This window comes from Ruditapes philippinarum, unplaced genomic scaffold (assembly GCF_026571515.1).
Source record: "Ruditapes philippinarum isolate M1 unplaced genomic scaffold, ASM2657151v2 ctg2092_1_1_1_1, whole genome shotgun sequence".
In the NCBI taxonomy this organism is placed as follows: domain Eukaryota; kingdom Metazoa; phylum Mollusca; class Bivalvia; order Venerida; family Veneridae; genus Ruditapes; species Ruditapes philippinarum.
The window spans coordinates 64,594-80,786 of NW_026853040.1; the positions used below are offsets into that span (position 1 = coordinate 64,594).

Below are 16,193 nucleotides of genomic sequence, written 5' to 3' on the forward strand. Positions count from 1 at the left end.
AAAAATGCAAGGTAATAATGGTAAATATTTAAAACAAATTGAATAAGTAATTATTTTATTTAACACTTGTACCTTTAAGCACTAGCTAATATAGTTTCACTCTTGCAAGCAAGGCAGGAAACTATGAAATAAAATTGAGTTCACTGAATAAAACATATTCTCGATCTTGCATTATCCTCTATTAACTAAGTGATCTAGACGTAACCTTTACCTAGATTTCTAATGATGGCGACAGAAAACATGTCAATACTTTTTTCTATTTCAATTTGTTGTGATTTTATTATTCACGTCGTCTGTTTTGTAAATAGTGACAATCTTATCTTATGTATTTAATGTATTAAGTTAAAAATTATCCAAATTATTCAATATGATAAGACAAGAAAAGTATTGTTTTAGTCTAAATATAGTACATGTATGTCACATCAAAGGAGGCCGACGTCCTGTATATTTTGCTTTAGAATTATTGAGATCAGTCAGGAAAAAAAAAAAGAAAATGATCAACCAAATGAAATTGTTCAACGTTTCCGGAGTGTCAAAAATGTGACAGCATACACATGGTTACTGAAATAAGTGCATGTATTGCAAGTGTTCGCCTATTCATGCTTTTCTCGAATATTATTTTTATGAACTTTTGCTGACGGAACTTCTATGATATGATGTGTAAGAAAACAGAACAATAAAGAATAGAAATAACAAAACAAAAATACACAGACAGGATGAGACTCAAGGAGCTTGTCAGAAAATTTGTCGCATATGCTTGAAATACAACTTTTTTTTCTTCTATTTTGATGTTGAATCTCGCTGTGGATATTAATGTCACACGTTCATCTCTGTGTGACGTCTTGTCGTGCATTTGTTGTTTTTGAAAAGATAAACTAATTACTCCATGAAATTTATGTAAAAAATCTAAATGTTTCATTGTCTAGCAAAAATATAAATAACTTTGATTCTATAACTGCTATCATGCGTGAAATTGTCTGGTACATAAGCTTTATCCAATTTGGGGGTTTCATCAGAAGTCATTTGGACCTTTTACTGCATTTTCGGACTTTTCCTGTTAGGCAGTATTAAAGATTCGTATTCGTTCACAATGAAGGCTTTCGCAATCTTAGCTGTGTGTTTTGTGGCAGGTATGTGTTTCTTTTTGTGGACTTTTACTTTACTGTATCTGTCTATAATCATTAATCATTGTTATTCTTCAGACATTAGAATATCTATTTAAGCAGAATCAAATAAATCACATAGTCAAGTGTCTGAAATGTATACATGCAAAACCAGCAGTCATATTTTCAACTGTGATAGGTCATTTTGAAGTTCATTTGGAGCACATTTAAATGTTTACATACTCAATGTAATACGAATATGTTTAAAAATCTTTTTTCAATGTTTACTTGTTTGTCCTAAATACAGGCAGTTACGAATCAAAACGTTCACCGTTTTTTGTAAATGGCGATTTTTTTTCATAATTTTACTTTTTCAATGTTAACAGTTTCTACAAAACCTATCTACAAATTCGCTCGATTTATATATTTGGTTATAGAGAAAGACAATGAAACCACTATGCACTAGCATGCTAGATATCTATAAACAACTTACAACTTGTTAAATCTAAATTGTTAATTTTTTTTTTGCTATGCACCACTTTACATGTATATAGTTGTATGAATTTCTGTATATGGCAAACTGTATAGTACAACATTTACAAAAAGTGGTGTACTTGAAAATTGTAAAAATAATCATTACATTATATTGTTTATATGAACTATTTTATGCGTATCTTATATTTAGGAGGTCTTTTTGTAACCGGTGCTAGGGACCATGAGAGATATTGCACATTTTTACATTATCGAGTCTGCTGTTTTATATAATTTTGTTTTCATCACTTCCGAGGGATCACCCTTTTCAAGATATTTTTAATCAATTGTCAATATAGAGACAGATTTCTGTACATTTATGAGAATGAAATACACAGTTCCATTTGTATTTCATTATATTTAAAGGTTAAAATTAGATGTCATCATAATTTTCAACTGATATTTCAAAATAGTGTAATTATAATTTGTCTATGATAAAAACATGCATATCATATACTTTCAAGGTTATTGCGCACATTTGCAGAAATACTCTAGTGAGGCGCGCATATTTGCTTACAAAAGAGAAATAAAGTAAAGAATTTTACTCGTACAATGCGTTATAAAAACATTAACATAACAATAAAACAGTTTTGTTCCACTTTGATCAATTTAAAAAAGCAAAGACTTTTTGACTTGGAATGAATTGTATTTAAGATAGATTGTAAGGGGATACATTGTATATGTAAAATGCTACGAGTCGGATACACCTTTGAGGTATCTTAATGGGTTGTCATAAATATCATTTGTTGAATTTGTACCGATAATAATTCGAGTTTGAACTTTACTTAAAATACCGACCCTTATTATATGAAAGAACGATATAATATTTTGTGAAACAATATTTACTGATGAGTTTTTATTGAGAACTTATATATGAACATGATATCAGTATTCACTTCTTCTTGATAAAAAAGTGATTAAGGTGAAACTGACATGGAGAATGACACATATAAGAAACAATAGGTCTTATCCAAAAATTCGGTGTAAGGAATAGAAGTTTATATTTGAATTAAAAAAAAATGATTTTTCTAACATTTGAATTTCTATAGCTTTGTAAACTACCCATTCAAACAAAATTGTAATAACATTGCCAAAAACAGTTTTAAAATGCAACAAAGACGTTTAACATTTAAGTATGCATGGAAAAAGTAGATTGTCACAATTATTCCCCATATTTTACTTTGTCATATACATATTAATATTGATCGTATTCTTATGTCATATACAGTCTGCAAACATGTCGTATGTAAGGTATTAGGATAGATATAACTTCCCCATCTTGGTGGTATAATCAATATGGAGAATGACGTATTTGAAGTAATAGGTGAATAATGAAACACACGTGCAATTATCAAAGAGAATGACACTACTTTAAGTATGTACATTGATAAACATAACATACATAATAAACACAAACTGATCCTTTTCTCCAAAAACAGAAAGAAAAAGAAAAAGAAATAAAAATGATAGTCTTAAAGCAGCAATATCATGTAAAATTAGATATGTGAACAATTTAAAACTATTGAAAAAAAAAATGTTGTTTTCTCCTTCTCTGTGAGACATTGAATTCCATATGAAAAATTACACCATGCGTTGAAAGGAATGTATATATCTCGTTTTAACTCTTGGTTTATTTTAGTACATTGTGACAACAACAACAACAATGGTGGAGGAGGCGGTGGTAACAGGTCTAACAATGACTGTAACAGGTTTTGTAGACCGTATGGTAGCACTCCAGTTTGTGGCACAGACGGTGTAACCTATGAAAATGACTGCTTCTGTGACTGCCAGTATGACTTTTCTATTTTATAGATTATTACGAGATGCCTTTATCTTCTACATAAACATATGATGCGCTTTCTTTTTATAGTTTTTTCCCTTTCCTTAACAAATGCAAAACAATTACAAAAGAACATTTCTGTAAGTTTAAATATGCGAGTATATATCCATGTATGTTGTAGGATAAATTTAAAAAGGCAAACTATTAATCACAGTAAGTTTGCATCGTTATTTATTTGGTTAAATAGTAGTAGTGAGTTGATATTTGAAAAACCTTTAAGATATATCCTCATTGCGCCTTTCTTAGATCGAGATTCAAGCAATGTGATGGACCATGCCCTTGCAACGGTGCTAGTAATACAAACTCATACAACAACAACAACAACAATGGAAATGGATACAATGGTAATGGCAACAATAATGGCAATACCAATAGCTATAATGGCAATAGAAACAACAACGGCAACACTAACAGCTATAATAACAATGGTAACACCAATAGCTATAACAATAATGGCAACTCAAACAGCTACAATAACAATGGAAACAGAAATAGCTTCAACAACAATGGCAACATAAACAGCAACAATGGCAATAAAAACAATGGCAATAGCAACTGGAGGAGCTATAATAACAATAATGGAAATGGTAACAACAACGGCAATAGCTACAACGGAAATAGTAATGGAAACGGAAATAATAATGGAAACCGAAATAACAATGGAAACAGAAACAACAATGGAAACACAAACAGTTACAATGGAAATGGCAACGGTAATGGCAATAGCTATAACAATAACAATGGCAACAATGGTTTCAACAGTAACAATAATGGAAATAGTAACCGTAACAGCTACAATAATGGAAACGGGTTCAATTCTAACAACAACGGAAACAGTTTCAACTCCAATAACAATGGCAACGGATACAATTCGAACAACGGAAATGGATTCAACACAAATAACAATGGCAACGGATACAACTCTAACAATGGCAACGGATACAATTCTAACAACGGAAACGGTTACAACTCCAACAACAATGGAAACACTAATTGTAATTTCGGAAACTGTAACAACGCAAACAGCTTCAATAATAATGGAAATACCAATAGCTTAAATGGCAACAACAATGGAAATTCCAACAACAATGGAAATGGCAACAACAATGGAAATGGCAACAACAATGGAAATGGCAACAACAATGGAAATACCAACAACGGAAACAGCTATGATAGCAACACCAACGACGACAGCAATAGCATTCCAAACGTAGTCAGTGTTGGCGGCAGTAACAAGCTGGTTATAAAGACCAAATCTGACGATTCTTCCCAGACTATAAGTCTTCTTGACGTCTTCAAAAATTACGACAGTAACAACAATGGCAATAGCAACAACAATGGCAATAGTTACAATAGAAACGACAATGGCAACAGTTACAACAGCAACAACAATGGCAACAGTTACAATAGAAACGACAATGGCAACAGTTACAATAGAAACGACAATGGCAACAGTTACAACAGCAATAACAATGGCAATACCAATAGTTTCAACAACAATGGAAACACAAATAGCTTTAACAACAACGGAGATACCAATAGCATTGACAGCAATAGCTACAATAGCAACAACAATGGTGACAACAGCAACACAAACAGCGTGCTTGTGCCAGAACCTACAGTTATAGTTATCCAAGCTCCTGTTCAGCAAAGTGTCGGGTGTGTATGTAAACCAGACTATGATCCTTGTTGTACAACTGATAACGAGACTTACAACAACAAGTGTGAGGCTGAATGCGAGTAAGTAAATACATGTATATTTGTCGTTAGTTTTGTTAACATGTTATAGGATGAATATTTTTATTTTCTCTAAAAATATGCAAAATCAAATAAAGCATTAAAATTTGATGAGAAATCTATATCAAGGTGTATTTTGCCTGAAAAATTGATCTCACATTAGATTGTCTGGACATGATAAATACGAACTGATGAAAATAGGGATAATTATATCAAATTTTAGTGGAAATGCCTTTAGAAATATTCTCCACTATTAGTTACATGATAAAATATGCACATACGAATTTTTGCGTGCTTTATGTTATATACGTAAGAAAAAATCTAACCATTTGATAGAATTTCATTTCAACTCGTGTTTTGATGACGTCATGAATTAAACTTCATGGCGTAATTGGGCGGTTGGGGGATGGTAAATACATTCTTTTGATCAAATAATTTTGAGTAAACATCAGCTGCTGTATTTTTTCACTTGTAAGTCAGACCCAGATTACAAGATTGTGACGTCTTGTAGTTCTTTGTTGGTAAATAGTTATCCTCTACATATTTATTTTATTTTGTTTTCAGGGGTAAAACTGTCTGGTATGACAAAGCCTGCTATTAAAAAGCAGCGTATGATGCCAATGAATCCACGTCGTATGTTCAGGTATGACACACTGTATGGAAGACGGCACAATTGTGAATAAATGACTCTAATGTTTAAGATTAAATGTTGCATTTTGCTAATTTAAGTTTTATTAATAACAACAGAAGGCAAATGATTCAGTGTTTGTGCTTTTTTAAACCTTTCACTACGAAAATTGAAATACATTAGCGTTGTTAAGATACCATTAAAATGGCAACTTATAGATATATTTCGAGAAAAATCATTTAACTTTCATTCATTTCTAAAAATAGCATATGTCTCTATTACAAATTTCTGGTATTATATCAATAAATAAAATTTCAGCGATGACATTTTAAATGTATATTATAAAAAAGTCAGCTATGAATTAAGAAAAATATCAATAGAGCAGCTAATGTAAGCGTTGCATTTGAATATAATACATTTAAGACTTAAAACGACAGAACAAAGAAATTTGAATATAGAAATACATAGCTTAAATACGCCAAATAATGCTGATAATAAATATTAGTTTGAGATAAAAATACAAATCTTAAAATTGTATGATAATTTAAAATAAGACGGTTATTCTTTTAAATGGTTTAGAAATGTATGTAAATTTAGAATGTATTACAGAGACAAAACCAGCAAACCAATCACAGCAAAGAATTCAGATAGAGTTCTTTAAAATAAACATATATAATTATACAAAATATCGAGGTGCACGGTTTAGAAGGAACGGTGTTTTGTTTGATTGTTCGAAATAGAAGTTATTATGCTGTTTTGCAGCCATAAATGTAATAGACAAATAATATCACAAACGGTCAAGGTGAAAAATCTAACCTGTTTATTCTTTTACGTTTTACATCACATCGACACAGGATAGGTGATATGGCGACGTGCCAGCTTTACTTGTGGAGGAAGAGCTCAGGTGTCCTTCCGTGCATTATGTCAGACACAAACAGACACCTGAGTAGAACCAAAAATCTAGCCCGACAAAACCAATACGTTGCTTAACAGATTGGTTATATACTGTTGTTAAACCATAAATGTTTACCACATCTTCAACATTTTATAAATCTCAGCATTATTAAAAAGTTTTAATTTTCTTGCTATCAATTAATGCGTTTTATACGTCTGGTATCAGATTAAAATGTCTTGTTGGATGAATGCCAACATGCTGAAGCTAAATGGCGACAAAACAGAGTTGATCATCTTCTCATCTGAACATAACGCATAACCTGTTTCAGATGTTACAGTAACAGTCGACGGTTCGAAAATTAGCCAATCATCTAGTGTGCGCAATCTTGATGCATTTCTTGACTCGAACATGAGGATGGAACAACATGTAAATAATGTCTGTAGGAACTGTTATGCACAATTAAGACAAATTGCTCACATCAGACCCTATCTAACTGTTAAAGCAACCAAATCTCAAGTAAATTCACTTGTTACCTACTATAATGCACTGTTATATGGAGTCTCTAAGCAGTCAATGACCAAGTTACAACATGTTCAAAATACAGCAGCTAGAATTGTGACCAAAACACTAAAATATGACCACATAACACCTATCTTACGTGAACTTCACTGGCTTCCGGTAGAGTATCGGGTCGAATATAAAATTTTGACATATGCATATAAATCCCTCATCGATGAAACACCAGCCTATATAAAAGACAGATAGACGTGAACATCCCAGTCAGGAATCTGAGGTCCCAGAATAACTCAATGACATTAGTTGTGCCTAAATCTCGGACAGTACGATATGGTGACAGGTGCTTCCAGCCGCAGTGAAATTATGGAATGCGTTACAACCTGACATTAGAGACTGTAATACCTTGCCAAGTTTTAAGAGAGCTCTCAAAACACATTATTTCATAAAGTTCTATGAACGTTAGTTTCATAAAACAACATACATGTACTACTTTTGCTATATTATCAGTGTAAATTGTGTGTTTGATTTTATTTCTTAGGGTTTTACTTTATAATTGGTTTCTTTTTTACTTTTGTTTGTTACATTTTTAACAATCTTATTCCGTTCAAATCTTTTATAGGATTTTTTTAATTGAGCCTCGATTTTAAACTAAATGTGTCTGTATTTCTTACCATCCTTTACTGGTTTTAGATTATCATTATTGTTTAATAGGTTTACTTAATTAATATTGTACCTTATAGAACATTTGGCACAATCAACTTTTTTTTATTATATCACACTAATAATATGCCTTTGTAAAGTAGAATCATGCTCAGGAAATAAATTCGAGAATCTGCATGCTTATCCTGATGTGAATTGATCCACAGTAGGCACATTGATGATAAACAATGGAAATGTAGAGACACTAATAGTAACATATTTTAGCAAATCTCATAATAGCTTTATACCGACATGCCATAAAATTGCTTGAGAATTGATAAATAACAATAATATGAAAATAAAGATCAACAGGAGAGATCAATGTCCACGACACGCAGCAGCCGCTACGATATCCACTAGCATTGGCACCCAAGTCTTAAATTATATTACATGAATACAAAATTAAGGAAAAAAACACTAAAAGCAACAACAAAAAATATGATCAAAAACAAACAAACAAACGAAAATCTAAAAAAATAGAGAAGAACAGAATCCCTAAAGGCAGCTCAATACAGCAATATTAAAAATGTTGCAGGATTAGCCTGTACATGGACTGTAATAGTTATTGCAAGCTGCCATGTAAGTTCATTTTTAATGACGCGTGATTATATTAGTATACCCATGACATGTACAAATGACTTACAATTCTAAACGTTTGAAACATTATAAAGGCATTAATATTGTTTTAAACCTAGTTAAGAATTCTTCAAATATGTAACATGTGATATCTTACTTTCTTTTAGCAGAAAGAGTTGCACTTTTGTTTCAAATCAAGAAAATGCATTTGGATATCCTGACTAATGAAATTTACGTGTTGGATTTTTTTTGTAACATTGAAGAAAAACTTGGAATCAGTTCAAGCATGTCAAACATATTGTTATTTTTATCATGTTACAAAGTCAAGTATCTCAAGGTTATAAGTTTAAAGTCACTATGCCCTAGAAATTGATATTTTTCTTCTTCTACATGTGTTTAGCAATTTTTCAATATGGATTTAAAGCATGATTAGATGATAAACATAGTGTTGAAGGTGAAATAATTTGTCATAAAAGTAGCAACATGTAAATAAAACAGTACATGTATTTTGAGTTCCATACACAATTCTAATTATCAATTTAACTGTCCTGATTACTTAACTCTCTAAAAAAAAGCTAAAGATGGTTTCGCTATTTGGTCAGGAAGTACTTTTTTTCGAAAATTGTACCAGGACACTTTAAATTAAAAACGAAATTGAGAAATAAAACACTATGTATTTTCGAGGTTTAATTTGCCTTTAAGAGCAAATACTGTTAAGGTATGTGATATAAAGACAGGAAACGGTGATTTAAATGACTACAGGAAACAAATAGATGATAGCATGGCAGGTTCAGCTAGACATGTACAGTGGTTGTTTATACTCATCCAATCGCGCGAAGGACATCAACGTCACCTGACAATTCTGACTAGCATTTAATTATGTATGACAAGTTAAACTAATTAATACTTGCGGACTTTGTAAAAAAAGTTTGAATGTTAAATTGCTTTACGAGACAACAAAGTCTGATGATGCTTTACCAGCCATGATGCGTAAAATTGTCAAGTACATAAAGAATTTATGAGTACAATTCTCATTAGTAGTCTTTGAATGTGATACTGCAGTAACTGTTTCGGACCATTTTGTTCAGTTAGGCAGTACTAAATCTCATTATGAAGACTATAGTGATACTGTTGATTTGCTTCGTGGCAGGTATGTCTCTTTATCTAAGTTGTTTATTAAAACAATTGATTTATTATGCCTAAGACATATTTAAATTGTCAAGAAATCATTGCATATTTTGTTCCTATTTGCTTGAACCTATTTAAATCTGTATACTTTTAAACGTAATGAGTTGTCAAATTATCGACAATTCTTTCCGGATAAATTGATTGTATGGTATAAACAAGGAAGATACGAAATGTTATTTCAAATTTGCATTTTTAAAGTACTTTAAGTGATTATAAGATATACTTATTCGATTGAAATTAAAAGAGAGAAAGTCTTTATATTGATAAGCTGGGGATTTTTTGATTTTGTAGACAGAATACAATAGGCATACAAATAAGCCATAGACCATCTCGAAGTGTTAAACCTGTCCAAGTTAACAAACAGGTTTTTTTGCATGTTAAAATAAAAAAAACATATAATGACAATTTTTTTCGTTTACTATGAGATATAGATAACATTTCTTTTGTAATAAATATGTCATATACAATCTATTACACACATTCGACAATCCTTGTTTATGGGCGAAATGGTGAACACTTTTTGCTCAGTTGTATTTGTAATGTAGACTTGTAAACCTTGACATTTGGAATGTTGTATTTAAAACTTTGCATTTTGTAAATAAATCAAGATTAGGAATAAAATGCTAATTTGAGTCAAATTAATTCATATTTCATCTAATAATATCATTTGCACATTATCTTTTTTCCCTTCAAATTGTTTAACTTCGCAATTTTAATACAGTGCAGTGTGACAACAGTAACAATGAGAACAATGGTGGTGGGGGAGATGCTCCCAGGCAGAGACCTAATTTCGATTGCAATAAGTATTGTAATCCTTTTGGCAGGAAACCGATATGCTCCACGGAAGGTGTGACTTTCGAAAACGAATGTTTCTGCGATTGCAAGTTAGTACATATACTGGAAAATTAAAACTTTTCCTGCAATTATTTATTTTTATAAAGAAATTTTTGTTTTGATTTAATGAGGCCTTCAGATTTTCCAAAGGTTAAACGTGGTATGTTTAGATAAATCGTTTAATATAATTGTCCATTTGAAATACTAAAGGTGGAAAATGAAATTTTCCAACGATGAAATACATAAACAATAAGGAAACCCCTCCATACCTCTAATCTACAAGTCCGCTCTCTATTTTTAATTTAGTTAATCGGATGATTCGTTCCTGGTCTTCTTTTTATAGAAACGAACGTCACTGACGAGGTAAATAGATCTCGTGATGTTGTTTTGAAGAATGCTGAACAGTGTCTCTTAGATAGTGTTCGCAAACTACTTTGTTTGAAACAACTCAGAATTGTTTCTCCAACAGAAAATAAAAGCTGAAGGCTGTTTTAATTGCCATAAAAAACTTTAACGAACCTTAGTTAATACGTTTATTCCAAACTTGATAAGTTGACTTAATTGATTAAAGATGTTTTCATATTTTACCTCTACCATAAGTTCTTTATAACATCAGATGCATTAGTTACTGAGTGCAAAGAAAATATGAAACCAATATTCAAAATAGGCAAATTATCCATAAATGAAAGTATTTTCGAGCTTTTAACTTAACATTATCACATAAACGGCGGCGCAGGAGTGTAATAAAGCCATTTAATAAAAACGATATTACACTAGTGTAATAACACTTTGACGTGACGTCATCTGCGCTATATATAAACATAGCTTTTAGCGCGCAATGTAGTATCCTTTAAAACGATAGTCCACGGAAGGTGACTTTCGAAACAATGTACTGCGATTGCAAGTTAGTACATATACTGGAATAAAACTTTTCTTGCTATTATTTATTTTTATAAAGGAAATTTTTGTTGATTTAATGAGGCTCAGATTTTCAAAAGGCTTAAACGTAGTATGTTTAGAAACTCGTTTCAATAAATTGTCATTTGAAATACTAAAGGTGAAAAATGAAATTTTCCAACGATGTAAATAACATTAGAATAAAGAAACCCCTCCATCCTCTAATCTACAAGTCCGCTCTCTATTTTATTTAGTATAATGCGGATGAGTTGTTCCTGGCTTCTTTATTAATAGAAACGATACTACACTAGACGATAATTTAATCAACTAGTGTTTAATAGACACTGTTGAACAGTGTCTCTTCAATTTGCACATAAACTACTTTGTTAAAGCACTAGAATTGTTCTCAGCAGAAAATTACAAGCTGATAGGCTGCTGTTAAATGCCAAAAATACTTTCGAACCAGTTTACGTTTATTTCCAAATTGATAATGACTAATATTAATAGATGTAGATTCAATTTACCCACAAAGTTCTTTATAACATCAGAATAAAGACAATATTACTGCAGTGGCAGATAATATGAAATTCAATTATTCAAATGTTCAAATAAATTTATTGTATTAAACACTTACACTCAATTCAATTCCTACTATGTAACAAAATAGCCAAGTAAACTTCATAATCTAATGTTTAATTACATTATTATAGCTGAAATATAAGGCATGCGACGGTGCATGTCCTTGTCCTGGAACTACCGGGGTAAACACAAATTCGTACAATGCCAATAATAACAACAATGGTAATACAAACAGCTTTTACAACAACAACAATAATAATAGTAATAACAACAATAACGGCAATACAAATAGCTTTAACAGCAACAATGGCAACACAAACAGCTTTAACAGAAATAACAACAATAATGCCGGCAACAGGAATAACTACAATTCAAACGGTAGCAACCAAAATTACAACGGTGGGAACGCAAACAATTGTAATGGCAACTCCAGAAATTGCAACAACAAAATTGGCAATAATAATGGCAATGCAAATGGCAACATAAATAGCTATAACAGAGGAAATAACAACGGCAATACTAATGCTAACAACAGAAATGGAAACAATGCAAATGCTAGCAGCTTTAACGGAAATGTAAATAGCTACAGGCAAAACGGCAACAATGGAAATAACAACAACGGAAACACTAACATCTACAACAATAACAAAGGAAATGCTAATAGGAACAGCTTCAATAATAACGGCAACAATGGGAGAAACACTAACGTCAACAGCTATGACAACACCAATAACAGAAATAGTTACAATAACAATGGTAACAATAATGGAAACAGCTTCAATGCCAACACAAATTTTAAGAACACTTATAACAGAAACAACAATAACAACGGAAACAACAGCAACAATAACAAGAACAATATAAACAGCTTTAATAACAACAATGGAAACAATAGAAATAGCTTTAACAACAAAAATTGGAACAACAACAATAATAGAAACAATGCTCGTGTTGGTAATAATAATAATGCTAATGTCAATAATTTCAATGACAAGGTTAGTGCTGGCGGTAGTAACAGGATGGTCCTCAATACCAACACGAAAGATGACATGTCGACAACTTACAGTCTACTTGATATCTTCAAACGTGTTAACAACGGTAAGGACAGCTACAACAACAACAACAATGGAAACAATAACAACAACAGCAATGGCTACAACAATAACAACAACAACAGAAATAACAATGGCTATAACAATAACAACAACGGAAATAGCAATGGCTTCAACAATAACAACAACAGAAATAGCAATGGCTACAACAATAACAACAGCAACAACAGAAATAGCAATGACTACAACAAAAACAAGGGTAATAGCAATGGCTTCAACAATTACAACAAGGGTAATAGCAATGGCTTCAACAATAACAACAATGGTAATAGCAATGGCTTCAACAATAACAACAATGGTAATAGCAATGGCTTCAACAATAACAACAACGGAAATACAAATAGCTTCAACAACAATAATAACAATAATAACAACAATAACGGAAACAGACGTAGCTTCAACAACAACAACAACAACAACAACGGAAATAGCTTTGGCTACAACAACGACGGAAACAGTAACAACAATTTAGATGGCAACAGCTATATAAACTCAAACAACGCTGCTGTTCAAGAACCAAACGTTATAGTTATTGAACAGCCAGTACAATGTCTTTGCAAACCAGATTATGATCCTTGCTGTACAACTGACAATGAAACCTACAACAATAAATGTGAAGCTGAATGCGAGTAAGTATAGATTACCTTCGAAAGAGTTGTAGTAATGATGATTGTATATCTAGCCATTGTACTACCCTTTAAGTAAGCAAGAACAAGATCTTTCTAAAAAATAGTAATACATGTGGATATTTCGGATAGGTTCTGATTTTGAACTCTTGCGAGCGATGACAGAGCCCGGATATATCAAAGACACATAACGTTTGTAACAAAAATGTTTTATGTTTTATGCATTAAAACCAGAAGTAGTCTATCATGAATATATTACAATAAAATCTGATCATGTAATCCGTTTAGCAATTTTATATGTTTTGAATGAGGTCGAAATGATTCATAATACAAAAGTACAGTATACAGTTAGTGTCATGTAATCAATAAGGTTTAGTTTCATTACATTATACCGATATATCATTACATTATATCAGTTTGGTTTGGTTTTAGGGCGCACCAACATAACTAAATTTAATTTATTTACCGGTATATCTATTTCAGGGGCAAAGTTGTATGGTACGACTCGGCGTGTGTTTAGATGGAGAAACGAGACGCAAGATCTTCGTTCATATCAAAACGTGCATGTGGATCACTCGATTAGTTTTACCAGAATAGATGACAGTGATATTGCTCATGGTTTTATAAATAAAACAAATGTCTCATACTGTGAAGATTATTTTAATAAATATCCAGAGAAGACAAAATATGGCTCTTCATTATTTTATCAAATCATTCAATCTGATTCCAGTGAATATGCAACATGTGTATGATATGATTATGGGACAAATGCGGATGTTTCTAAATTCAAAATTTCACTTTTTTTGTGTTGAAATGTTGAATATGCTTAAGGCGGTGCTAGGGGGGCGTGGACGGTAACTTGCACTTTTCGGTACCGTCCATGAACAGGCTCAATAAAACCGGACCTGCAACATTTCCAATTTTGTCGTTTTGGGCGTTCTTTAGGGACTCCGTTTTTCTTTATTTTTAATTATTTCTGTAACGTGAAATGGTCCTACTTTTGTGCCACAAGTTGTCCTTGTTTGAAAAATGTAATAATATAGCTAATTACATTCAAATGTTCCCTTAATTTATCTTGGACCGTTTTTATATATGCCTATAAAGAAGAAATAATGATATGCGTATTGTGCACTTTCAACAGACTAAATATGCATTTTGTTTACGCACTTATCATTTTAGAGATCATATTGAATTCCATTCTGCTAAAATTGAAATTGTTTTAAGAAGAAATTTTATGTAATGAGGTTAAATGTAAGCATACAAGTATAACATTCACATAAATCATTAACACTGTAAATGAGTGAGGAACGTAAAAATTTCATGTTGAGTATATCAAAACATTCTTGATTAAACTACTATAAAATATACATGTATATGTCATAAAATTAAAGCGATAATCATGATAATGGTGTCCTGCATTGTGGTTAATGCACTACTGATTTTAATAAAGCAGAAAATATTTGCTTAAAAGTTTCATACTCACACCTTTATAGGCTTACCAATATTTCTTACAATATTACAATACGACATAATGTAGATCTGTAAATATAAGTAACCTTCAACGTTTGTTTGTCAGTCACTTGAGTGCCTTTTATATTAGACATTTTGGGAAGCATTTAGATCATATTTGCGCAATCATTTGAAGATGCTTATCTTCCTATAAGAGCGGACAACACACATCGGTAAAGGGAATTGCTTTGAGACCAGACCACTCGGCTACTGAGGTCGCAACATTTTTTTCTGTTTTTTTTTTCTTTCTTTTTCTTCTGCGATTGAATATTAGTATGTATTTACAATAAGTAAGTTTACAATAAACATTTTTAAGAATGTATTATTATTAATTATTTAAATTTCCAAATAATATGTTCTCACAAATAAGCATAATGTTGACTGATGAAATAGAAAAATAGAAACATAAAGGGAAGTAATCGATGACGAACTGTCGCTATTGTGAGGAAAAGATTGCACAATTACCTTTTCAAAAACGTTAAAAGACCTTGGGAAAATTGTAGACAGCTCTATGATTATTTGTGCTACCTCTTTTTACACAAAAATGGAAATCTATATTGTTCAAAGTATAGAACAATGTCCAAATATAATTTCCATGAAGCTATATATACAAGTAAATATAATTATTCATAATGAACTGAAAGTAACTAGTTTCATACTTATTTTTATACTTCAAATCTTCTTTTTAAATCTTAAGTGTTGTATTTACATCTTAGCCACTCATCTAAGTAAATACACTGTACAGTTCGAATTGGTTTAAAGCTGCATGCCCCCAGATGAGCCACAGTATTTCAAGAAAATCAAACTTGAGAAAATGTATTGAGGTTTGATGAAAAGTAAAGACTGACGATAAAAGTAATATTTTCCATGCTATTTGCGATAAATGGCCAATTTTTTAATAATTCTCAATATATTTCTACTGC

The 16,193-nt window shown here is 31.5% G+C and overlaps 2 protein-coding genes across 2 annotated transcripts; both read left to right on the forward strand.

Moving 5' to 3' along the window:
* Nucleotides 1-965: 965 nt before the first annotated feature.
* LOC132732233 (insoluble matrix shell protein 4) lies at nucleotides 966-5,969 on the forward strand. Its single transcript, XM_060718629.1, has 4 exons — nucleotides 966-1,130; nucleotides 3,274-3,424; nucleotides 3,721-5,214; nucleotides 5,776-5,969. The coding sequence occupies exons 1-4, from the start codon at nucleotides 1,091-1,093 to the stop codon at nucleotides 5,810-5,812; spliced, it is 1,722 nt and encodes a 573-aa protein (XP_060574612.1). The 5' UTR covers nucleotides 966-1,090; the 3' UTR covers nucleotides 5,813-5,969.
* A 5,642-nt stretch (nucleotides 5,970-11,611) lies between these two features.
* LOC132732245 (insoluble matrix shell protein 4-like) lies at nucleotides 11,612-14,447 on the forward strand. The gene is made up of 3 exons (XM_060718635.1): nucleotides 11,612-11,629; nucleotides 12,155-13,764; nucleotides 14,245-14,447. Exons 1-3 carry the CDS (start codon nucleotides 11,612-11,614, stop codon nucleotides 14,279-14,281), a joined length of 1,665 nt encoding a protein of 554 aa, XP_060574618.1. The 3' UTR covers nucleotides 14,282-14,447.
* The last annotated feature ends 1,746 nt before the right edge of the window (nucleotides 14,448-16,193 follow it).

Bases quoted from the DNA above. Each gene is read 5' to 3' on its own strand.
- LOC132732233 (XM_060718629.1), top strand. From the start codon at position 1,091: ATGAAGGCTTTCGCAATCTTAGCTGTGTGTTTTGTGGCAG. The intron at 1,131-3,273 runs GTATGTGTTTCT...GGTTTATTTTAG, and splicing joins AGCTGTGTGTTTTGTGGCAG to TACATTGTGACAACAACAAC. The intron at 5,215-5,775 runs GTAAGTAAATAC...TTTTGTTTTCAG, and splicing joins AAGTGTGAGGCTGAATGCGA to GGGTAAAACTGTCTGGTATG.
- LOC132732245 (XM_060718635.1), top strand. The intron at 13,765-14,244 runs GTAAGTATAGAT...TATCTATTTCAG, and splicing joins AAATGTGAAGCTGAATGCGA to GGGCAAAGTTGTATGGTACG.